The 26,000-nt window shown below is 44.1% G+C and overlaps 1 protein-coding gene across 2 annotated transcripts in view; it reads right to left on the reverse strand.

Annotated features, from left to right (window-relative positions):
- ETV6 (ETS variant transcription factor 6) overlaps window positions 1-26,000 on the reverse strand; it is a 143,786-nt gene that overhangs the window by 23,608 nt on the left and 94,178 nt on the right. For both annotated transcript variants that reach the window (XM_086610489.1, XM_086610490.1), the window contains 3 exons: window positions 10,837-11,001; window positions 6,872-7,006; window positions 1,499-2,041 (listed from right to left, as the gene is read on the reverse strand). In XM_086610489.1, the coding sequence (XP_086466615.1) occupies window positions 1,499-2,041; window positions 6,872-7,006; window positions 10,837-11,001 (843 nt within the window). The remainder of the gene's footprint in view (window positions 1-1,498; window positions 2,042-6,871; window positions 7,007-10,836; window positions 11,002-26,000) is intronic.

A 26,000-nucleotide genomic window follows, 5' to 3' on the forward strand; every position in this document is an offset into this window, starting at 1 on the left:
TGCCAAGCAGCTGTGTTAGGCCCAAATATCCATGGTCTTGGGATCTGTTGCCCTGCAAACAACATAAGGATTGAAAGGACGTGGGAGTACTAGTTACAGGGCTGGTGTCACTGGATTCAGTGTGCAACATGCAGAAACCAAAGATTTCTGATTAGGTAAAACAACTCCTGGGTTTAAATAAAAAAAATAAAACAACACCCACCCCCCATATTTTTTTCTTATATTCTTTTCAGTCTAGGCTTCATTCTTAGACAACGTTTCCTTCTGAAAAATAAAAAGTAACTCCATGCCTGATCTTCCAGTAGTACTTTATGGAAAGGAAATCTCCAGTGATGCAATTAGTACGGTATCTTTGTCATTAAGTGTATTTCTTACCTTGCTGAGAATAGTGTGAGTAATAAAAATCAAAAGGAGAGAGACAAATGCCATCCAGGCAAAAATGTCAAAAGATTAATTTCTGTAACCCACCCCTCTATTACATGAAAGGATCATGGCCCTTGTTGCGCCTGATGTTTGACTAGATAGTGAGATATGTACCTTTTCAATTTAAAGCGGTAATTCTTAGGAAAATAGAAAATCTTCCTCGTTAAAGCTGAGACAGCACCACATCTGTAACAAATTTAAGGCATGTAAGGACAAAAAAGAAGAAGGTGTTTTAAAATGTACCTCTGAGGACATGTGTAATACCCCACAGGAGCTGGGCATCACGTTAGCTCACTGCTGACATAAATGTAAGGAATGTTTTTGGGTGTGGTGCATATTTACATCTCTCAAAAGAAATCGGTTACTGGGGCATTCAACATATTTCTGAAGTGGCTGGATTCCCCGTCCCCCTCTCCCTATCTATTTACAGTTCCCTTTCAAGTACAAAAAACATTTTCTGTAACCTCAGCTTCCTGATTCAGCTGTTGTGATGTCAGTTATTTACGATAACAAAAGTGAGACAATGCCTGTGGTTTGCGTGGGACAAAAGCAACCTCATTCCTGTGAAAAGGGACAATCCTAGTGTGAGAAGCACAGGAAAGCCTACGAAGTAGGACTCCGAGTTGATATTTCATTAGTCTCGCCATCTCACCACATTATCTCAAAGGCCATTGGCGGAGGGTTTTTTCTTTTCCATAAGACTAGACACTAACGTGAATGCAACTCTTGGAAAATTACCTCTTTGCAGGACAGGGCTTTGGAGATAGGTATCTTGGGAAACAAATGGATTGCTAGTGGGTAGAGAGGCAGTGAGTGTCAGAACACAACTGTTTCAATACCAATTACACATTCTGTGGTCACAAGCAAGTCACTCTGCACCTTTGCGTACCTGCCACGAAACTGGTTTAATCATATTTAACTGTCTAAACCACAAATGTGGTGAAACTTGCAGAATGCCGGTAAACTCTTTGAGGTCACAGAGCAGCAAAAGGAAACGAGAAGCTCTCAATACACAGTGTGGTTAGTTATGAATGAAGAGCATCAACTTTGTTGTAGCCTAGACAATGTCACTTACCTGCTATTCTTCCAATTGGCATTGCATGGTCCTCAGGGGGGGATACAGACACCATGATGTGGTTCATATAAGCTAACTCTTCTCGGTGGGACAGGTTAATTGGCTTTACCTCCCTGTGCAGCCCATCCTCAGACAACCTTGCTGGTTTGAAATCGGAGTGCCTGGGGTTCAGTATCAAAGGATGCATGATAGGGCTGGGCATCAGCTGGATGACCCTGGTGTTCTCCTGGCGAGGGCTGGAGGGCTTCTGGAGCACCTCAGAAGGAGGAGGGCAGTGGTTGTTTTCTATTGGGGACACTGAGAGAGGATAGGGCTCCTGGTGGTTGTTCTCTTGCTGATGCCTTGTCCCCGGCACCCTGTCGGCTGGGGAGAGACGACGGATAGTGTTGTCCATAGGGGACTTCAGTGGCCGCTGATCGGGATCTGGTGATGGACGGTGGTTGTTGGTGATGGGTGATCTAGAGCGATGCAACAGTTCAATGGTTGGGGGGTTGTGGTGGACTGTTTCTGTGGATGGTCTTGAAGGTCTCTGGACAAAGCTATCTGTGGAAAAAAAAAAATACAGATTGTCTGTATTGTGATCAAGGTGTAGGATATAATTGTCAAACTGCTAGCTGGGCTTACTGGGTACTGCTGTCGCCTTGGAAATGTTTTTATTTATGTGACCTACAGATGCCCAGAAAAACGCCATATAAATGCAGGTAATTATTATTACACAGAATGAAATCAGTATCATGAAAACAATCTCCCTCCACCACTACGTAATGGTAGTTCCTGGGGAAACGCGTTAAGAGAAATTCCATTTTGAGAAGCGGACTGGAACAGACGTGAAGAAAGGAAGATCTGATTCAGCTGTACTAACTGTGTTTCTGTGCAAGTGCTTTGAAACTTCTCTCCTCCCATTCATGTCTCTACATGTGGTTCCTGTTATTGTATCATGATGAGCACTGCAAAGTAAAGGGCAGAGGTAAAAAGGAAAATGTCTCCAGGAAAATATTGGGTGACAAGTTTTAGATGGTAGAGGTCTGAGTCAAGGTGGAGAATATCTTAGCCTGCGATATGGATTAGGTTATCCAAAAAAACCCACTGGTAGGAAGCTCTTTGTGAAACACTAGCTAAATTTTATTCCTGCCTTGATTTTAAGAGCATGTAACATCTTCATAAGGATATTTTCACCTTGTTTTATTTAGTCTGTCCTATCTACTGATGGGTTGTCCCATATAAGCACTTAAATTTCTTTGGCAGGAGGACTTCTAACATCACTTTTGCAAGTGCATACTTCCCCACCTGTGATCCTTAACAGTAAGGGGGGCATAAATCACGGCTCTAGGGCAGTGTCTTTACATGCTAACAATTCTCTCACAAAATGAAATGCTTGACGTAAAGAGTGCAAACTTTCAGCTTAGCTAAGGTGATCAATTTTGACTTGGGAAATTACTGACAAAGAAGAAAATATCACCAGAGCGCAGTGACTAACAGGTTTTTATCTGAAAAACAAAGATCAAATTTCAGTTCTGTTTGTTGAAAGCCTTGAACGATAAGAGAAGGAAACTGCTGGGTACATGTCAACAACCGAAACAAGTAGCTGCCTATTTGTGGCTGCCTGTTTGTTCACTCCATTTGCTCTGATACTCTTTAACGAGTCTCTTGCTCTCTCGTCAAGGCAGCGATACTCGCTGAAGATCCTGTCGAGGTGAAGATCCAGGGGCTCCCGCTGCCCTGGAACCCAGGCAGGCATCAGGAGAGGCATCAGCACTTACCCAGTGAAAGGTCTGAACAGGAAAACCTTTAGTCCTGAGAAAACATAGTGCCAGGCAATGACATAGCACCGACCCTTTTGCCTACTCAATGGGCTGATCATCTATACAAGGATGCTAAAGTCTACAGGAAAATCTGAAATTTTAGTAGAAACTACATGGCTTCAGAACACTTATTTAACACGCTTGTGGTCTCCGACAAGAAAAATACATTTGTAGACCTATTTACAGTACTCACAATGAAACAGCTGGAGGACATGAAACTCCAGAGCTATATATTTTTCCTGTTTAAACCTAAACAGTTTTAAATACAATGTGGCCAGCTAATGTGGGATAGCCCAAATGACGTGAAGATCAAAGAGGAATTAATTTTCAACCGCACCTACCTCTGTGGCTGTCTTTTCTTAAAGTCTCCTTTCTTTGCCACAATAGAAAGAAACCAACCCCTCAATTCTACTTGGTGTCCTATCTTCTACAGACCATCCACCCCCATCATTGTACATTCAAATGCACTGTGCTCATTCTTGGCCTGTAAATATAGACCAGAATATTGTATTGTTTGTCCTACTTATTTGAAGTATCTTGGCTGTGGAGAGCAGCTTTCTTGAAAGTAGAAAGGAATGCCTTGCTGTGCTTTCCACCAAGCTCTTTGCAAACATTAGTTGGCTCTGACAAGCTCCGAACAGAAGCAGACCTATCTGTCTGCTAACAAGCCACGGTGATCCTGAACCAGAACAGGGTGGAGAGAAGGTAGGGACCAAGGAACTCTCTAAAAAGCACCAAGAGGAAAAAACACAAATGGATACAGACTAGTGTTCATTTTCCTCCAAGATCTTCTCTCGAAATACTTAACTAAAGAACCCCCTCATGGCTGAATTTGCTGTTTACCATAAACCAATTCAAACTCAGCTCCAAGCAGTTCCACTGACATGAATGACCCTGAACAGAATAAAATCCTCAGCACATTCATTCTTTGGTGCATCTGATGACTGTACGTTGAGCACATATGATATATCGTTTCCTGCAGGAAAAGATACACTCATCAGTCTGGCTCTTCATTTTGAGTGACCAACACTCTTTTCTTGAAGGGAAAGCTGCAAAAGGGACTTCAGCTCCCAGGAAAATTGCTGACCTATCTGATCTGTATAGGGATGGGTGGGGCTGCACTCACTCTAGGAGTGAGCAATTGCTGGCGTGACGATCCCCAAGATTGGCACTCTCTGCTTACCCATAAAAGAAGCGCAGGGAATGACAGTGTAAGCTTCCTGTATGGCATCCCATCAAATGACTCAGTGCTGAGTCAGAAGGACCACTGGAGATGTAGGTAATTTACTCTCCATTGCTCATCCCTCTACAGGGACAGAGACCGATGTCCACAGTGCAGATTCCAAGCCAATGCCAATGCATCTTGGAGATACCCTGAACTGCTGTCAACTGACTTCAAACAGTCAAACCCACTTTGCTTAAGCTAGTAAAAAGCCACTAGATGTAAATGTTGGTCTCATCTGATTCTAGATTAATTAACTTAAAAGGAAAGCATTTAGAAGCAGGATCATAAGGATATAGTCTGTTAGGAAATGGGCAAAACAGCCAGCAGAAGAAAATGAAAAAAGATCACTGCAGTAAGGAGGGACTCCATCACCTATGAAGTTTAACCACTTGAACTTGTGCTGAAGTAACGCTTGGCCCTGTCACAGTTTATGAGTTAGGCAGGGTTAAGTTCTGCTTCTCACATTCATTATCCTTTTTTACTAAGTTGTGTTCTGCTGAGGGAAAATGGTAATATTAATTGTGCTAGTTTCTCCCAAGGGACTCTGTGAAACAGGAGGAAGAAAGAAGGAACGTCAAAATACATCAATAAATAAATTCACCTGCCTATAAATTTTTGGCATAGAGGTTTTCTGATTGCTCAGAGTCTTGTGGCAGGCAAGCTGTAGCTTCTTTTGCTTGTTTTGAAGTTCCTCTCACAGCAAAACAAGAGCTAATTTTTGTCATTATAAAGAAAAGTTTTAAGTAATAGCACAGAGTTCTCTAAGCCAAAACAGTGGCACTATCAGCAGCCAGAGTATTGGGAGGAAGAAATCAAAGTTGTTTCTTAATCATCCTGTGCTCTGACAGAAGTTGGACTAGATTGCAAAGGACTTGGGTTTTAAGTGATGGACGTGAAAGGCCAACTCAACATCTCTGTGAAATCCTCTCTAGAGTGAAAGTTTCTCCATATCTTTCATGTAGGGGCATCTGAGAGGCCAGTTAATATTTCTGTTTGAAATTTAGAAAGGGAACACTTGTGGGTGATTGCCAAGCTTCAGGAAAAAATGGAGATTTTAATAATGGTCTCTGGAAAGTGCCTATCGTAACTCACTAGGCAACTGCCTCTTGCACAACTCTGCCATTTCAACCTCATCCTGACCTGTAGCACCTTCTTCTAACCTGAAATATTTACACAGCTGCGTGGAAACACTTTAGAGTGTCCTTATCCCCCCTGCTGCTGTCCTGCTCTTGGCTTAGCCTCAGAGTTTTGCTGGTGCCTTTTGATTCTGACTTGCTCAGGCTGGCCATGGGCAACTTGTACGGGTCTGACAGTACCCTTCAATCTTCTCTTGAGATTCCACGTTGAATCTTGAAATAATTTGTGCATCTTTTTCTGCAGAGACTAGGATGATATCCTAACTGACTTCTGTTCTCTTCTCCTGTTTACTTAAAAAAGGAATAACACTACTTTTTCCTAGATTCTTTTTTTTTTTTTAATTGAAAAAGGGAATTCTGCCTGATGCTTTAAGGGAAAAGACCTTTTAAAAGGCTTAGGCTTTATATTTTTCTATTATTGGAGAAAACCAAGAAGTACTTTAGTGTGTATATATTTAAAGAAAATAAAAGCTCAATCTTCCATCAAAAGAAGCAGACTTACATTTTGATCTGTACTAATAACGAGTAGAAGAAGCCCAAATCTGCAATTCCACAAACATATCTATTCATTCTTCACCACCTCCGACAGGCATGGTATGTGTGGACACTACTGGAAGGCTACACTAATAACCTAAGCAAGTAATTCTGATACTAAAAATGAGAGAAAACCTGTAGAAAAAACCTTCTCTCAACGTGAATTGCCCAATCAGCTCAAAAGCTCAGCAACATGATGGGCTCAGTGCTAAGAACGCTGGCATGATGCAATGACAGACTGTCAGTTGAAGTGACTTTGAGTTAGATGTTCCTCTCTGAGGCTGCCTTCTCCCTTGCTCTGCAAACAACTGCAGAACAGTTGCAGATGCGTCTAGTTGCATCTCCAGGATACTAAAAGTCCATGAAGCATCTTTGTCTACCTAATTGGGAGTGAGGAAAAACGCATCAATGAGGTCAATAAAACTTTCTGGTATTTTTAAATCTGCATCTGGCATAGATTTTAAGCAGGCTTTGGAAACAGGACAAAATAACAGAAGATAAATGGAGAATGGACGGTTGACTCTCTAGAACAGTTGCTTGTTCTAAAACTATGAGACAAAGGGAGGACAGTAGCTTTAATTAAGTAACTTTGGAGCAAGAAAACGACATAATTCTTCACAGCCTTATCCTACTCCCCTCTATAATGGCAGCTCCCATAAGAATGAGACAGAGTTACCTTCATCATGATTCTGGTGTAATATGACCTCTGGCTGAGCATGGATAGAGTTCCCGGGGTGGAAGAAAGGTGTGAAGAGCATACGAGCTTTCCTTTGCTTCAGGATATGCTGAAGGAGTTCATACAAAACATCACCTGAAAGACAAACAGCAGGAAAAAGGAAATGAAAACCTACATACTGCTGAGAAGACTCATTTAGCCATCTGATGCATGAATTCATGGCTCCTGGGTGCTATGTTCAGACCCAAAAATGCTTGCAGTAAAATCCTACATTTCACTGTTTTGCAAGGTTCTTCCCTGGAAGGAAAAAAAAGAAAAAGAAAAGCTGCTCTGCACACCTCTGTGTGTGACTGTGGAAAAACGGGAGAATGACAAGACATGGCTTTTATTACCCCAATACAGAGGTTTATTCAGGCTACGTGACTGCCCATCCAAGAGCTCCAAACCTTTACAAGCAGTAGTTAGTTCAGTGTCCCACCTTCTCACAGCCTCAGTTTTCAGATAGACACCTCAGGACACAGAACTCTTAAATGTAGAGCCCATGATTTAGGCAGTGAATTGCTGGGAGCAGAGATGATGCTCTTTAATTATGGAACAATTTAGGCTTTATGGGTGGAGGAGACAGATGATGCTGTAAAGCCTCTCCAGGCAACACTGGTGCCACAAGGCCAGAGGCAGTGTGCTAAGATCCGTCATTCTAGGAAATCCATAGGAAGAAGAACTCTCACTTTCAGAAGTTACTTTGGGATGGACTCAAAGACTTGAAGAGAACTGAGAGATTTAACTACCCTGAACACCCTTGCTGTAGTGACAACAACTGGAGACACTCGTGTGCTATAGGTGCCTTAGGAACTTCTGTACATCACTCCTGGTGTCATGGGTTGGACTCCTGAAAAGCCCAAATGGAATCCCAAAGCTAGTTATTTCTAGCTATTAGAAAACGTATCGAGCTCACTGCAACAGGCAATATTAGACCACAGACATGATGCAGACTACGGAACAAAATGCAGTGGACTTGGTGCTCTGCATGGGTGAATGTAGTCTGTGAGTTGCTGTTGTATCGCTCTTCCACAGAACTGCCTGCAGTGAACTGCACTGCACCAAGCTGACATGTTCTTGTGTGAATCGATCCAGATACTTGTTTCTTTTTGGGCTGCAGGCAGGCTGTTCCTCGCATCCCCCCCTTCCATTCCCTGGCACCAGAATTGTTATATCTTTCCTCAGTGGAACATATCACATCAATATCTAGGAGACCAATGGACTACCTGCTTATTTTGTGGGTTTTTATGTATTACATCTTGTACTGATGCCCTTCCTCCAACAACATCTACATGAAACACCTAGGTACTTGCACGTTTTGTCTGATGTAACTGGTTGCACATTTCCAAGTGCAAACGTACAACACGGGGTAGGAAGTCTCTTGACTTTTAATTCTGAGTGTTCTCTTCTGTTTGTCATTGCTCAAATTACAAAGGAACAGGTTGCATCAACAACCCATTATCTGAAAAGAAACTTAGTGAAGTTTCACTTAGGAAACCTTGGATTTTCTGGGAGAGTTTTCTCAAGTGTGTGGAGTTTTTTTAGTAATTGTTTTCTACGAGACTGTAAGCTGTGTGCCGTTTGTCCCTTGTCTTTACAAACTGCCAGTGCTCTATTTGTAGGCAAGTTCAGTGTCTTAGTGTGAAACAGTTAAAGCCATCCTGCTTTCCATAGTTCAGCTTCCTTTATTTTTAGCATCTTGGCTGCTTTTACTGTCTCAGCAGTGACTTTAGGGCATTTTTAAAAGGTGATTGCAATACCTGAAAATCTAATTAAAAACAAAGCCTCGAGAACCCAACTACCTTTTCCATGTTTAGTACATGAAAGGCTAAAACGTGATTTTACCACATAATTTGCATCTTTGAATGCAATAGTCGCGTAATCATAACTAGTGCTGTAACACTCCAAGCAATAAGGTAGCAAATTTGTACCTCTTTTGATTTGGCCTGACAGACTAGTGAAAACGTCCATAAAGCTGTCTGTCTTTTTTTTACCTAACAAAACAGTTATGCTTCTGCACCACCCAGATGCAGTAACGCCAGTTAAGAAGGTGAAAAGCGTTTTCCACTCTCTCTCTCTCCTCTGCTGCCTCCCTTCCCTGGCCAGCCCTAAATAGGAGAATAGCTGTGGAGCTGTGAGCCCACTTTATTGCTAGGACTGCCAGGGGGAGTGGATGCAGTTCTCCCAGTTTAACCATGAGGGGAAAAGATACGGCTTTTATGTAGCTACACTGTTGAGAAACTTAATGCCTCAATGGCAAGCATTATTTCATCATAGTTCTTAAATTTCATGTATAGTTAATTTCTGGGAAATGTTGAGGTAATGTCCCTTTACCTACAGTCATCCACATTTTTAGGGACTGACTCAGATATCCTCTAAAAGGTTTATTATTAGTGGGGAATACCTGGAAAGAAGGAGAAGAAAAAAAGTGAGGGAGGAGGCCTTTAGTTTGTCTATTCCATTTCCAATTTAAGTAAATAAGAGCTTAACCTTCTCTATAAAGTAAGAATTTGCAAGCCAGAGGATCACCTCTGGGAACACTATTTCCAGCCTACAAACATTTTAATCCTACTCATTTCAAGTACCCTCACAGCACACAAGGGGAAGAGCAGGGGCATAACTTGTAGGCAGCAAGGCATTGGGATGATAAGAGGACACGATACATAAAGGTGTCCCTTACAGTCCTTGCTCACATCTCCATTTTCAATACTCCTGTTGCCTTAAGCAGGGCTAATTTTTTAATGAAATGATTCCAAGTGGTGTATCAGAATTAAGGAAAAAAAAACCATTTCTAGGCATCGGTTTTCACTACTGTATTATGCTGGCAATAGACATTAATGTTTGGCATCTCCTTCCATACAAAATTAGTCCTGGATTTGAAGCACATGCTTAAAAAACTTTGTATACACTAAACCTGCAGGAGGATGGTTGTGGGCGTGCATTCAAGGGAGCTGCCAAGCAGCTCGATGCAGCAGTAGTGCCATGGCTTGTTTATCAGCTGGATCCAAGCAACACCAGCTGTACTGTTGCACCTAGTGAGCCTTGCACTGGAAGCCTCCTCACAGCAATTCTGTCACCTCTTGGTCCAAACTCTTTGATCACCTATGGTGACTGCATTACGAGCTTTTATATTGAACAGGAGTACCTTGTATGGTCACAAAAGAAAAGCTCACAACTCTTATTTAGAACCAATAACTCATATTTAGTTAAACATCCTTGACAAAGGAGGGCTGAGGCTCTGACTCTAACAGTGGTGCAGACAGACCGCAGGGGATATAAATACAGGCAGGCAATATACACATTTCTAAATCTTCTTCATGAAAAAATGAAGACATAATTTGAGCAATAGGCAGACTGACGCACACACCTGTCTGTGCTGTGCCTTGGGCTGGACTTGAGCATGTGAGAGAATATGGCAAAGTAAAGCAAGGCCCACAGGGGCTGTTAAATAGAGGAAAGGTCCCCCAGGGAGGAGTTCTGCAGTCACTTTTAGCAGCACGTCAGCCAAGCCAACTGTGAGGCAAAATGCTAATATGGGCTTCTTAAAGAGGCTGGAGCACTTGATTAACTTGCTGCTGTAGTTGGGTCTGTGAAAAGATAAGTCTTTACAGGGAAGAGCTGGAAGTCACAAAGTGCTGCTAGAGAAGCTTGCTTTCTGGGACTTCTGCAGGGAGTCTAGAAACAGGCTGGATGTTGGGGTTTGGGTTTGGATTTGCATTCAAATTTGCCTACAACTCAGGTGTATCAGGATTTAATTCCCTCCTTGTACTTTTTGTCCGTGCCTCATGCAAGTGTTTCTGTTCTCCCTCTCCTCCCCTTGCCCAGTCCACCTCAACAAATGTGACCGTTTCCTTCTCTGACTCTCTCCAGATTTCATTGCAGCTTCCTCTCTCTTTTCAATCATACCCTCTGTAAATAATCCTCACCTGAATGAGGAGACCTGTATCGAAAGTCCTCTTTGGTCAGGAGCAGCAGAGCCTTGCCGTTCATCTCAAAAGTGTTGCTCTCAATCGGCCTCAAGGAAAACTCCTTCTCCGCCCACCTGAGCCACTGTGCCACATCATCCCTGCTCCAGTAAACCGGCTGCAAACCTGTGGCAGGAAGAGACCACGACTGTGTTACCAAACTGAGACAAGACATGAGAATATAGGCAAACATCAGTGAACCCTCCTTTCTCCCCACACCACAATGTGCAAAGTCTCAGGGGGAAGATGTAGGAGAGGAATGTCACATTGATGCAGAATTACTTGAAGCACCAGACTGTGAAATATTTCATTAGTTTAGGCACCTTGGTTTATCTATGACATGCTGAGAAACAAGAACTGCCTTAGCATCCTGAAAAAAGTTTCTAGGATGTTATTTCATTCCAGGTCTCCACTGTGAAATGGGATTTTCCTTCAGCTGCAACTTCTGAGGTGCAGAACAGGCAGGAGGCAAAGTCCTTGGCCCCATCCATCCTCAGCGTGCATTCTGTCATAGAAGAGTGGCCTGCTCTCTCTTTGCCCCTTGTAAAGCCATCAACCAAGACCAATGAAAAGCAGTCAGATGCAAGAGAGCTACAGCCATACTTCCCTCTACGTGGCTGGGGTCTGTAAAGAAGGGCTGCTTAATGTAGCCTCTGTAACAGGGTGTCTGTAAGTGGTTATCAGTGCGAGTATGGTTGAGAAAGGCATATTCCGACTGGCCCACCTCTCCTGCAGATGCCATTGCGATAGCAGATGCTATTCCCACACTGGAGAGGAAAGTAAGTGCTGAGACTGTGGCACCTTTAGCACTGGTTTAGCTCGTGTACTCTGTATAGTGATAAAATATTACCAGTGTAACTCTGTCCATGTAAGGGTGGTATGCCATTTTATAGTAAAACAGCAGGTGTGTTCAGTTTGAGCACAGATTTGCTAGGGCTCCAAGGAGAATCTAGCACTCCCTTTCTCCCAGCCAACTCCCACAGCATATACAGCCTAGACTATTGTGTTTACTCACAGGAGCCCAACTACGTTACCATGAAAGCCAAAGACCTTTTGCCTGCTACCTTTATTGGGCCCAGGCAGTAAGGCTTGGGAGGTGTGATAATTCAGTATCTGTTTTATAGACAAATTTAAAATAGCTTCCTTCCCCTGGAGAGAAGGTAGCATGGTGAAGAGCTGTTTATACCCAGGTAGAGAGATTATCTCCAATCCACTGGGAGATAAAAGCCTTCTTTCCTTTTCCCCCTTGTGAGATGACTCATTGTTTGACTTGCTACAATGTGTTGCATAGAAATGAGAGCTATGAAGGCTTCACACTGTGCATAGGAACATAAAATTTGCCGTATCTGATCAGATCTCTGGTACACAGCCTCTGGCAGGGGCTAATACCTTATGCTTCAGAGGAAGACAAACCTCCCTTCCTCATATTGCACCTGGCTGATTGTGTGCTGCACATGGGAAGACATTTCCTTCCTGGCACACCACTTTCTGAGATCTGATTACCCTCCTCCTACCAAGCACTAAAAGAAACCTGGGAGAGTTGTACAGCTCTGTTTTGTTTTGGTTTTTACTTCTTTAACAGATAGGCAACCCTTTCTTCTGTTTCAGCAAGAGGTCACATGCAGTGAATTACATTCTGCTGCTATGCCAGATTCCCAGACAGCGGCTTTGGAAAGTCCCAGACCCACAGCTGCATACAGAACTGAATCTCGGTCGGAAAAGGAATTGAGATCGAGCCTGAGAAAGGGTCAGAGCTGACCTAAGGAAGGGACGTCTGCATGGCAGCAGTGAGAATTTCCATTGGCTTTCAACTGCCCCTGTAGCACTGTATTATGTACCACACAGAATCGAGAAGTAGCAATTATTTATTTATGAAGGACTTAAATTCTCTTCCCCCTATTGAATTAGGGTCTGATTACTGGGGTCAGAGTTTTCTGTAGGACCTTTCTTTTTGAAGAGACTGGGGTGAAGTGTAGATCTGCTTAAAGACATGCAAACCGTCATCTAAAATGCTAGAGTGAGGTTTGTCTTTTGCTGAATATGGGGTTATTCCTGCAAAAAACAAGCTCCAGACCTCAGGCTGCTGCTGGGCAGCATGCACATTGATCGCAGCTAAAAGAGAAAGAACCGAGACGTGATGCAGCCAGACCACAACTTATGAAAGGGTTTAAAGACCATCTGAGTAGTGCTTGAAATGCTCATGTGTGGTTTCTTTTCCCTCCCTCTTTGCCATGCAAGTAATAAGTTGCCCAAAGGAGCACTGTCATGCGGAAATCTAAGTGGACTTCTGATGTGCACTTCACAAGTTGAGGCACGAAACAAAACAAAACATCACTGGGAAAATCAGGCCAACACGGGCAGAGCTACACGATAACTTCACATGATGTGCATGCTTCCTTATAGATAACAACATAACAAATAAATCACACCCTGTACAAGCACAGATCATCATTTCCCATGTCCCGGTGACAGTGTACTTTTGCATTCCATTCACCTAATACAAAAGTACTATGTCTAAAGAGAGGTTTAAACTGATTGGTGCTAGACCCAAAACAGCCAAACAAGCTACACAGACTGGGACAAGCCACGTGTGCTGTGCTGGCAACTTTGAAATAGATGCAATGCTTCACACTGCAAATCAGGTCTTTGGTGGGTTACAGCAGCACCTCTGAAGCTCGTAAGAAATGCCCCAAAGTAGTATGACCTAGGACCACTTGGCTTCTAGTTACTGAGAATCAGCAAGCAGCTTTCTAATTCAGTTTGGCTATCGCTAAAGTGAGTGGGTGGATGCGCCACATCTCTCCACCATGGGGTGATACCACAATTAAATACTTACCTTGTGTTTGGAAGATACAAAGTGCCATAAAATAAGTCAACTGCTTTTCCCTAGATAGATTGCCTCTGCTCTCATTTCCGTCCCTCCCTGCCCTGCTGCCTTCCTGGGAAGTTCGTTTCTCAAAAAACCTTTCTTTAGTTGCCTGCCTCCAGTGCATGCCCATTTGCTTTGTGAGGCTGAACCAGTTCAAGTCACAGGAGGCTTTACTGGGGGTGCAGATCGGTGTTGTTGAACGTGCTTCAGAAACAGCCGTTCGAAAAATAATTCTTTCATGTGCAGTACAGTATTTACTAAACTTGTATCCCACCTTCTTTAACCTTTCTTAAAAAGAAACAGTTGGTTTTGTGAAAACAAGGGCACGAGAAGGTTGGCTTTGCAGCTGAAGGGATTTTGCAGCACAGCATACATAGCTATCAGTAGGTCCTGAAAATGCTTTCCTATACTCTCCATGAAAGAAAAACTAATCCTGCTTATACAATTTTTCTTTTTTGGATACTGTTTCTTATTTTCCCCTCTCCATCTTCTCTTTTATTGTCCTGCTCACGGTGGAGGAAAATGGGCTCTTTTTATCTCTCCAGTTTTATTCTCTATGAAAGCTAACAGCATTGTCTTCAACTAACAAAGATATTTACCAAGCAGAATAAAGTGAGAAAAATGAGTGCTGTGTTACAAAATGAGGACAGAATTTTGCCTGCTGAATAGACTGCTGAAATCAGTGGGAAGGCTTTGCTGCTTTCAGTAGGTGTGAACCAGACACGGGGGATGCTGCCTTTCTCCCAGTCTGCCCTCTTGGTGGCCACTGTCGCCATCAACTTCAGAGGGTGAATTTTGACCTGGGAGTTGGACCTTGTTCTGCTCCCATCTCTGCCACTGCTCCACTGGCTGAAACCTGGCAAGCATTCCCAACCTTGGTCTCCCTATCTGCGTAGTGTCAAAATAAACAACAATAAAAACTTCTTGAACTCAATAGCTGAAAGCAGGTTAGACAAAGCCATGTAAACCACCAGAACCCGTCTGCAAGATCCAGTGTATTCTCTAGTCTGTCTTCTGTCAGCTTCCACCAGAGTGAAATAGAATAATTTATAGACACGTTTATAATCTGACAGCTTCATATGCATTAAACAGGGAGCAAAACTCGTGCTCACCTTTCTAATGCCGCAGGCTGGTGTGCTGGTGTCTTAATAGATTATCTACTTCTGCTGCTTATTCCTCTCCTGAAGTCCCGTTTGTAACACCTGTTACACTAGCTACCTTATAAATGGTGAGAGTGATCAATTCTCATGCTCCAGGGCACAAGCTGATAACCATCCAGACTGCAGAAGAAATCCACTCCTGTTGCTTTCTATTCTTGTGCAGCAAAACCAAGTACAACAAAGAGAGGACGATGGGGTAATTTACACCTTCTTCTACACCTTCGAGTAGCCAGTAAAATCATTTACACATATTCAGGCACTTACACGCATACACACACGCACACACACATATGCAGCAGAATGTATTGGTCTCTTGAAGAGAAGTTTAAGCTGATGGTCTCTGAAGAGTTCACTTCTTTTTTGACAGTGAGAGCCTCAGGAAATTTAAGCATGGTCAGGCCCTGAAGTTAGAAAACAGAGTGCTCTGCTCACCTACTGTAACCTTCTGCACATAAAACTACACAGCCAGCAATATTTGCATCCAACCACAAACTTCTGGTAGAGCTACAACTTTGTTTTTTGAAGAGACGTAGCCAGCCTTGAATCTTGCAAAGCAATCATGCTCAGCATCTCCTTCTTTGCTTTGGAAGACAGAGTACACGTTTTACAGTATGAGTTGCTATGTACAGTGTATGTAACAGATACATCTGAAACGTGAAGTATAACATACTGTAGGCCGTTTTCACCTTGACTCATTTTGGAACAACCTGAAGACACAAATCCAATGTGAAGTGTGATGTACAGCACCACTGAGAGCTGCTGTTCCGTTTTAGTTTCGATATGAGGACGCAGCCACACGACAGCACGTATGACGGAAACAGCGTTCACAGTAAGTTTCGTCTAACTTTTTGTTCCATTTCAGCCAGGCACTCCATCCTTTACGCCTGGCTGCCTGGCAGGCAGGGTGACGAGGCGAGAAGCGGGTAAAGACAGACCTCTCATTTATCCCTGCTTTCTGCAGGGCGGACAGAATCGTTCTCACTCCCACACCGAAAACGCCTTAGCGCAGTTGGGCAAACAGCAAAGGGGCCAGTGAACGCAAATCAGCAGCTGGTTTCCAAACACCCAGGGACAGATGCATTATCACTGGCAGCATCAGGCAAGCCAGCTCTGACTATAGGACAGTACTTGAGCCTTTAGTGGGAAAACGATGCTGGAGGAGTTCAGAAGACTTGTATGTCTGCTACCAACTAGCTCTTTAGGAACTGAAGCTCTCTTTTTTGTTGTTAATTAACAAAATTGTTCCATGCTACCCATAAAGCGTAATATGTGGTACGATGGTGTATGTCAAGCAGGAGAGGGGCATGATGTGTTTTTCTCGTCATTTCTGCATAAAGGCAACACGATCTGGAGGAAAAACATAGGATTATATTCAAATCCTTCTCCTAGGCTCCACCAGTGCAACTTTTAAAAAAAGGCCCCTCTTTCTGTCCCACTTCTTCATTTGGAAAGCTAGACTACCAAAATGCAAAGAGTTGTCATGGGGCTTGGCCAGTTAAGATCTAAAATGCTTCCGAAGTGCAAAATGCTGCACAGCTGCTTTAAATGACTACAGTTCAATACTCCCACGGCGCTGTCTCCGCTGCTCTCTGGTTCCCTGTTCAGAGGTATTGATTGTTGCTGCAGACCAGGGGTCCTGGTTTGATACCATGCTTGAACCTGACAGCACAAACGAACATGTGCTGCTCCCTGAGAAGGGCAACAGCGCTGAGCTCAACAGCAGTGTGCCAATCACGCTGAGAGGGTTTTCAAATTGGAGCCCACCCAAGCTGGGTGCTGAGGTCCTCCTGAGGCAGGAATTTTATTCTATCTCTGCTGGAGCTGCCGCACTGATCTCTTACTGCAAGTGCCTTCCCCATAGGTACCAGCGCTGGTAAGCTCTCACCCACAGGGCACCCAGCAGCTCTTCAGGACTACCTCTGCTACAGAAGGTAAAGGCAGGAAGATTAAGGACCTTGCTTTCTCAGGAAGCCTTTCTAATTCCTCAGAGGAGGGGAATGGGTGACAGAGAGCTGCGGCACACTTAGCTATCCCCACACAGATGGACAGCCTAAATAACCGCCTTTGGGACTGCTCTTGGGTTGGCACACATGTGGAAGACACAGCCCTACCACAGGAGAAACTCTGTATTGCTGGTGGTCCGTGCACTAGCTGTTACGAGTAGGGGACAGAGGTCTGGTGTGTGGTGATGTGCCCGACCACTTGCTCTTTCCAGCAGGTGCCACTTGACCCAGGCAGTGGAGAAGCAGTGGCCGTTCATTGCTGCTGGCCTGCAGGGATTGCCTCATCCTACAGTGGAGAGATGGCTCTGCAGTTTCAAGGCCCAGAGATAAGCAAAGGTAGAAAAGGAGGAAAAGATTAATCCTGGCTAATCCTCAGAGAGAATTATTTGGGAGGTGAGTACAAATGGGTACAAGGGGAATGGATGGCAGCAGGTGAAAACGCACCTTTACGGGTCTTGTTAAGGAAGAAATGATTGGATAGGGAACAGAGGAGTCGTGTGATAGGCAGGAAGAGAGACCCCAGCGAGGCTTGCCTGTCCTTTAAAAAGGTCTGAAACCGCCTGTAATCAGAATGACAAGGCTTTGGGAAGCTTCCTACACTGCTGGGAACAGAGGGCGAAACAGCCTTTTCAGTAGTAATCTGAAATAAAAGGCACAGGCTCCTGTCTCCTGCTGTCCTGCTGAACGGGCATTAGAGGTAGAGCACAAGTGCAGGTAATGCTCTGTGCATCGTGTCTGCTCTGGGGCTTCTGTGCACGCAGGCATCTACGGAAACACACCTAGTGAAGCCCTGGGCCGGGTTTCTGCCACGCTGACTTTGCTAGCGTGGTGCCCTGGGACCCAGCCCTTCTCTCCTCTCCCTCTGTACTGTACAGAGACCCTGGCAAGTCAACACACCCAAATCCCTTAGGGCTTCAGGGTCATAAAATAAATAAAATTGCTTTTCTAATGCAGCCTTTGGAAAGCCTGTAAGAAACATATTGATTGGAAATGCTTGATTAGAATGATCAAGCTCTAAGCTCTCACACAGGGAAATAAATCTTTTCAATTCCCCACACCCAGTGCCAAGCTCAGCTTCCTGGAAGCAACTATGGCCTTTTCTGGAACTGAGGTGAAAATCCCATGTTCCATCACCTCCCCCGACCTGCTGACACTACACATGGTTTGCATTTGCTGATCAAATGCAGAAGCAGGACTCTAAATTAGCTTGCTGGGCTGAGATAGCTCGCTGATTAATGATGGCAGATGAAGTCACTGGTACAAAAACCCCACGAAATCTGAAGTCTGCGTAAGCGGGAAAGGAGGGAGGAAAGGCCACACTACAGAATTCAACATGAAGAAGATATTCTTTCTCACTCTAGAGCCAAATCCTTTTCTTTGCAGATATAGGTTACTAAATGAAGAAACTCTCTCACACAAAATTACTCAGCTATGTCTAAGACCCCCTGCCCCAGCAACAGTCAGAAAAGTCCCTGAACACTGCAGACCAATTCCTGAAGTCCTTAGAGTTGTACCTGATGTCAGAATAAAGCCTCAAGTGCAACCCCAGTCATTTAATGTGGCCAGTTGTGCTGCATTTCTTGTAACTGAAATCAGTATTTGGCCCACAGCAGCTGCCTCTCTCCTTTCTGTTTCCACCTGCATCATCTGGAGTTAGCTTGCAGAAAAAGCAGACCTTGGGATGTAGCCCTCTTTCCTCTGTGAGCTGCCCTGTTTTGGGACCAGTTACAGAAAATGTTACAATGCTGGAGCAGTCCACCTGCTGCTGACAGGCGGTTTGCAGCCTGAAAAAAGAATTCACCCAGGACGGGGCAAACCAGTGTAGATAAATGGTGCTGGTATGCGTGCTGAGGTGGCCAGGGTTTGAAGTTCTGGAAGGGAAAAGCTACTAGCCAAAGAAGCAAGCAACCGCAGAGGTGATGAAAAGACCAGCCTGTTTTCTAGGCACTCGTTCCATGAGCCATGTCCAAGAGCTTTCAAGAACTGTGCAGAACAGCTCCAGCTTCCTTCTGTTTGTTTGCAAAACCTTCCTAGAAGCCTGACAAGAGCTCTCCTTCCAGGGCAGGGTGAAGGCTGGCTTTTTGCATCTGGGCACCTCTGAACATATTCAGAGAAGGCCAGAGTGTAACAGTGAGTCAGTGAGCTGTGGACAGCACAACTCTGTTCAGCTGACTACAGCGGTCCAGCTTCTATGGTGGTTGCCACACTCAGGGACGCGCTTGCTCAGATCCAAGATGACCCCGCTCGTGTTGTGCCTATAGGCAGAGAGGGCAGGTGACCATGGGATTTCTACCAGAGTGGCTTGTGCAACACAAGCAGCTGGCAGGGGGATGGGGAACGGGGAAATGTTGGTTTGGATCTGCTCCCAGTTATAGTCTTAATCCACTCCTGACTCCTTCTCGACCAATTTTTGGCTGTTTTCCATGGAGCAGACATTGCTTTCCTACTGCTCCCTTCCAAAAGGAGCTGAAAGAAATGTTTCTGTTGCTTTTTTCCTTGTATGTGCAAAAACTATATCCTAAACAAAACTAGCTGAGCCCTGACAGTGGCAAGGGTTAGCTAGCTCAAAAGACCACGCTGCCAGAAGCGAGTAGCTTTGCAAGTAGAAGTCAAGGAGATTACAAAAACTTTAAATTTCTTATCAGCAACTGTTTACTGTTTCAAACCAATTTATCCTAATCCAGGTGAAAATTCAGGTCTAACGAACCTTCTTTAAAGTTTTCCTGTACTGGATACGGCCACCGCTGATACTACTATTAGTAATACATGCAGAGTTACACTACATAGTGCCTTTCAAGTGCAGACAGATTAGATTGTTATATCTGTTTTATAGATGTGAGGCACAAAGTCATTGGACACTTGCCCATACACTGAATCTGTTATAGGAAGGATCGAATCCAGGAACTATGTTCTGCTCGCCTTTACAACTGCATAAATGCAGAGCATCTTTACGTCCTTAACACTCACTTTTCTTTCCCACTTCCTGAGTCACTCACTTGGTGCATCCCGGCAACAGTAATTTTGAGGTTGAAAAACAACCCCGTATTAGAATGTACTGTCAGACATGCTGTTTTCTTCTTTTAGCACAATATGGCCTTGATCCCTGGCTGGGGTGTTGAAGATTTGTAAGTAATTAGAAATAAATTGATCTTGGTAGTCTTGACCTACATACGTTTTTACTTACATCTTTTGCATGCTGCCTAATTGCTGTACAGTAGACAGGGGTGCTGAGATTATTACCATGCTTGGAGTATGCAGCAGTAATGCTGGTGATCGATCAGGTACCTGGTCAACACACCAGAAAGAAGTGAAAAGCTGAAGAAATAGTTGCCAGTTGCAGTGAATGCAGCTACTGAAATTCAGCAATTTATCACTTTATCATGAGCTAGGTCACCTCAATCTTCCAGTGGCTGCAAACTTATAGGTGATTCTACCGTTTTGGAAGAGAGAGGTCAGGAAGTCCTTTTGTACAGCTGAATCAAGTGGAAAGTTTTGAAATCTCAGTTTCACATGCCAACAAAACACCACCACAAACATAGCAAGACATTGTAATCCTCCTGTATTAAGAAGCTGTTTTCTTCTCACAAGGAGATTTTGTTCAGAGGCTCACATCCTGAAGAAGTGGGGTCCCTTTCCCTTGAGGAATTTTGGCTGGGACTTTGTTTCTTAACTCGGCCGAGACTGTGAGAGCTGGGGAGGAGGGAGAGTGTACACAAAGAGCATGTTTTCCAGGCTGTTTCCAGGGAACGTGAGGCCAGCTCCACTACAGAACAGTCTACGCCGTGACAGCAAGATGTCATCTGTTGGCTTCCTCTGCGCTGGGGCTCCAAGCCTTGTGAGCTGCAGCTGCACTTGCACTGCTACTGTAAAAGTAGATTTTGGCAGCGCAGCCAGAGCCATGGCTTACTTTGCCTGTAACCATTAAGCAAATCGGTGTAGAGAAAATTTTACCACCAGCATGTGGTAAAAGCATGTCATACTCCTGGCTCTAACTGATTCCACTTTTGGACCTCTGTCTCTTGCTTATGCAGGCGTTCTCCTTCAGACTCCTAATCCAGGAAGGCTATGAAAGCCTGCTTCAATCCACCAGTATACGAGTTCTTCTTTATGCAACGACCTGCCTTCAGGTGACATTAAATATTAAATAACTGGGGGAAATGGTGCAAATTACAGCTCTGGAGACAGCACACTGTACTCAGTTCTGAACCACATCTTGGGCTTTGGAGGTGAAAGCCCGCTCTTAGCATGCTGCAGACATTTCCCACTCCCAAGATGCTGCAAACCAGAGTCCCGACGTGGTTAAAAACTGTAGATTTAACTTAATTTCTTGATGGTTCCTTAATGAACCAAATCCCTGCAGCTCTTACAAACTGTCAGTCATTTCTCCAAGAAGACACTGCTGCCCTAGAGAAAGGTCAAGTGCTTAAAACAACAGCTCTAGATGCCGAGGGTCCTTTTCCACATCCAGGGGGACAAGGAGGCCACTGAGATGGACTTCAACACAGCACCCATACAGGAGAAGTAACTGCACTGCTTTTGCATGAGGCCCTTTATCTCTACCCTTCCAGTGCAACTTGTGCACAGAAAGGCTTCTTGTACTAAGGTACTTGTGCTTGAAATACATTGATAATGAGAACAAATTAAGTGTGTGCTCTTTGATTATCAGATGATAAATTATCATGATTATCTTTGCTGCAGCTTGAGAATTGCTTCCTCTCCAGGGTTTAACTCTTGCTTGCTCTGAAGCTAGTCAGCACACCCACTAACTTCTCATATTAGGCTCCCCAAAAACTGGCTTCCACTTCTTATTTCTGTGCAAGTCTCACAAAGTTAAGGCATTAATTCTGTTTGAGGCCACTTGAAAATATTGGCCAAGGAATCAAAAATCAACTTTATTAACTGGGACAGCAGGCAAAATCCTGTTTGGGAGCTTGTCAGATTGGAGCTAGGATGTTGTGCTGTGTGACTCAAAGACGTGCATGCTGCAGTCAGAGACACAGCTGCAGCACTTGCAGTCATCCCTGGGGTGCCCTCTGAACTAGCACCCTGAGATGCCAACCACAACAAGGGCTTGAGCATATGCTGCACGTTCAGCACAGCCTGCTTGACACCATGGTAGCTAGTTCATGCTGAGGTCTGTGGGTACTATAGCTTTGGCAAATTCTTGGGCAGCTGTGACACCGACTCACCTCTGACTGCAGCGCAGATACACACTAGTGTCAGCAATGGCTACCTCTCTATGACAGCCTCACATCTCAGAAATCCACACTTTTAGTTTCTCCTCTCCAGCTTCACAGGTGTGTTGTGCTGGAGTCTTGTGCTTGAGGCAGATATCCTCCCTCCTGAACTGGGTATAATGGAACCCCTTTTTGTTATTCTGTGCGGTATGAAGGAGCCAGAATAAAGATGGTAATTTCTATCTCAGTGCTGGGATGTCTGCAATCACTGTACTGTCCTTCAAACCAGCTCCTTTCAGGCCACAGCTCAGACAATATCTAGTGTGCACCGGCAGTGCTGACTTAGTATTGTTTTCTGGCCACCCCTTCGACGTGCCAGTGCAATTGATGGAGGAGCTATGCTGTGATCCCGATGAGAGAGATAATCTGTATTTAAGTATATGTGTACATTGGTTTCTGCCAGATCAGCCCTCTGAGCTGATTAAGCGCACACTTGCACTAACAGTTAGGTCAACACAACTGGCAGGGAGGCGGCAAATTGCAAAAAGAATAACAGCTGGATGTGGTGACAGACAAGGGAGGAAATGCTTCAGCTAGTATTGTTACAGAACATGTCATGTCACTGAAAAATGCATGGGCTCGCTGTATTACTTGAGTTTAATCTTGATGATGTCACTGAGAAAGGCTTGCTTCCAGCGCTGGAAAAATTATCGCAATGTCAATAGAGGCAAATCATTTACCTACGCATTTCCAGTAGAGGATGAAGCTTTGAATGAAAAGGAAAACAAATGGATGAGATAATTCACAAGGAGGTTCTGTCTCATCCTGCTTTTCGAGTTTCTTGCAAAGGTAAAGGTGCTGTGAGAGAGACTGCATACCTAGCAACAATGGGTAACTGATAGCATCACACATTCACCATTCCTAATGCTCCGTAAACCTATTGTGCTAGTACAGACACCTAGTGACCTCGACATCAGTGAAACTATCTTGTGCTGTCCTTCTTTCCACCCTTCCTTTCCCATAGGAAAGACGTCTGTCCCTAAACTTGCTATCACCAATAAACTACTGCAGACGTGCTGAGGGAAAGGGGATCTCTCTCTCTCTCTTGAGAGGGGTATCGTGTGCCGTAGCTGGGAGTCCCAGAGCTGAGATGGGATCGGCTGTGGAGCTGTGACAGCAGGGAAGGGTGAGAAAGTTACCCCTCTCGGTCCCACTAACAGTGCTTCCTCTTTTGAAGGGGTGAGGGGTAGTAACCTTTTTTTTCTTGGTTTAAGTATTGTGAAAGAGAATCAAATTATATCACCTGTCAGAAATATTTAGTAACATCTAATGGCTTCTTTACATGGCTGACAGTTGCGCCAGGTAGTATAAAGCATTGAGTAAGGAGAAGTCCCTGCCTGGAGGATGCAGGTCGAGGGAGGTGATTCTCCCCCTCTACTCTGCCCTCGTGAGACCTCACTTGGAGTACTGCGTCCAGTTCTGGAGTCCCCAACATAAGAAGGACATGGACCAGTTGGAGAGGGTCCAGAGGAGGGCCACGAAGATGATAAGAGGGCTGGAGCACCTTTCCTATGAGGACAGGCTGAAAGAGTTGGGGCTGTTCAGCCTGGAGAAGAGGAGGCTCCTGGGTGACCTTATAGCGGTCTTCCAGTACCTCAAGGGGGCCTACAGGAAAGATGGGGAGAGGCTGTTCAGGAGGGCCAGTTATGATAGGACAAGGGGTAATGGTTTTAAAATAGAGGGAGGTAGGTTCAGGTTGGATATTAGGAAAAAATTTTTTACTATGAGAGTGGTAGAACACTGGAACAGGTTGCCCAGAGAGGTGGCGGATGCTCCATCCCTGGAGACGTTCAAGGCCAGGTTGGACAAGGCCCTGAGCAACCTGATCTAGTTGGAGATATCCCTGTTCCTTGCAGGGGGGTTGGACTAGATGACCTTTGAAGGTCCCTTCCAGCCCTAACCATTCTATGATTCTATGAGAGAAAAGGGATTGAATGTACAAGCAAAGTAAACAGCATGATGGTGTGCATACAATGCTGGTGCCCCAAGAACCAACTGAAACTACTGGAATCTCCATACACTCCCTACTAAGCGGATATTGTGAAAATATAGTTGAAATACTCTTTCATCAACTTGTCTAATTAGAATTTTCATAGCAGTGCTCCCCCACATTTTGGAGAATTTCAGCCAGCTCTGTGAAGGACACTTGTCAAATTACGTATCTTATCTGTTGCAGAAATCCAGGTTTGTAGAGTATCTGTTCACACAATTCTATTCACAAAAACTTAGACAATCACAATCATGTTGAAGTCAGGAAAGCAACAGAGGTGCCTATAAAGTAGTAATATCTCTTCTTCCAGTGCTTCACAATTTGCTTGGTTTACAAGGTCCAAACCAGTTTAGCTTCATTCTTTTGCATCATAACTTCCAAATCATCTCAAGTTTCTGCTCTTCTGGGAAGATTGATTCACAACCAACTTGCACAAGACAGAGCATCTTTTTAAAAATCCACCGTTTGGACCTATTGGTCATGTGCCTGGACTTGTCTGAACTTGGTCATCCCTGATGCGGTATCTTCTGTCCTACTAAGAAACATTTGTCTGGATATCCTCTCTCTGGTTTAGCCAACTGTGTCATAAATTAAGTACCCGTGAAAGCTGTTTTTGCCAACCGTACCAGCAACAGCAATTTTTGGAAATGTTGTTCTGTATTAGATCAGAGGAAGGGAAGTTTCTTGGTAACTAGAGCACAGGAGTCGAATCCAGATTGCAACAGGAGTGCACAGCTTATAAACCTCTCAGGTTGTAGATCAAAGCATGCATGAGTATGAGAGGGAGATGGCAGAGAGCAGGGCAAGTAGAAAGACAGACTTAAGAAAGAAGGTAGGAAGCGAACATACACATTAGGGAAGGATAGTGAACTATGTTTTGAAGAAAGGATATCTTCTAACCTAACTTCTCAGGTTGCCTTAACTTTTCCCTTCATGCCTGTTTTTATAATTCCTACATTACAGAAATTACTAAGCTAATAGACACACATCAGTACAAAACAAGTTGACATTCCAGGTCTTGCCTTTCTACTTAACAAGCTACAAGTGGAAAACTACTTTTCTTAAATGCTTTGCTTATTAACGTGATTTTGATTTTTTCACATGGCTAGGGTCAACTGGCTTAGCACTGACAGCATGGTACAGAAATGCAGACACGGGCACATTGTCAATTTGAGGGCAGGGGGGAGAAGTCGTCTTCAGCAATTTCACACAAAATGACATTAGGCAATGCAAAGTGCCAAAAATTTTCCCGTGAAGCCCTGAAAAAATCTGCAGACTCTAGATGTCTCACACCACTCTGGCGGATAATAAACATAGAGCATATGGACTCAAATACTGTATGTTCATGAAAACACAGTCCTCTGTGTTTGACACCATGCAGAGTTTCTGAGGACATGAATGCAATTTCAGAAAAATTTACACCCTTGTTATTCAGGTGTTTGGAAAACCAAACAATGGAAATTCAGAAAAAGGTTTCTTTGTGGGATGGTTTTTCCTTAATAAATTATAGCACTTCTTTCTTATACCTTCCTCTGAAGCAGCTGGAATGGGCAACTGTTACGTTGGTCCTGTTCAATATTGTCTCTTCCCTGTTCTGACCAAATTTGTTAATCTAGGTCCTGAAACGCTACTTCACTTGAAGATTAATTCTCAAAAGAAAACACTGTGATTAATTTTTAACAAGAAGTTTTGTTGGTGCCTCATTTTGAGCTGTTTCTAGATTTCCTCTTCCCCCCACTACCCTGGAGGTGTGCACACCACATGAAGAGGAGATTTCTTTTGTCAGCCCAACCTCACCCTTATTCATTTAATGCTGTCACAGTCATGCTTTTGCAACTCTGCTGACGGAATCAGGTAGGAGGAGGA

Source organism: Tauraco erythrolophus, chromosome 4, assembly GCF_009769465.1.
Source record: "Tauraco erythrolophus isolate bTauEry1 chromosome 4, bTauEry1.pri, whole genome shotgun sequence".
Taxonomy (NCBI): Eukaryota; Metazoa; Chordata; class Aves; order Musophagiformes; family Musophagidae; genus Tauraco; species Tauraco erythrolophus.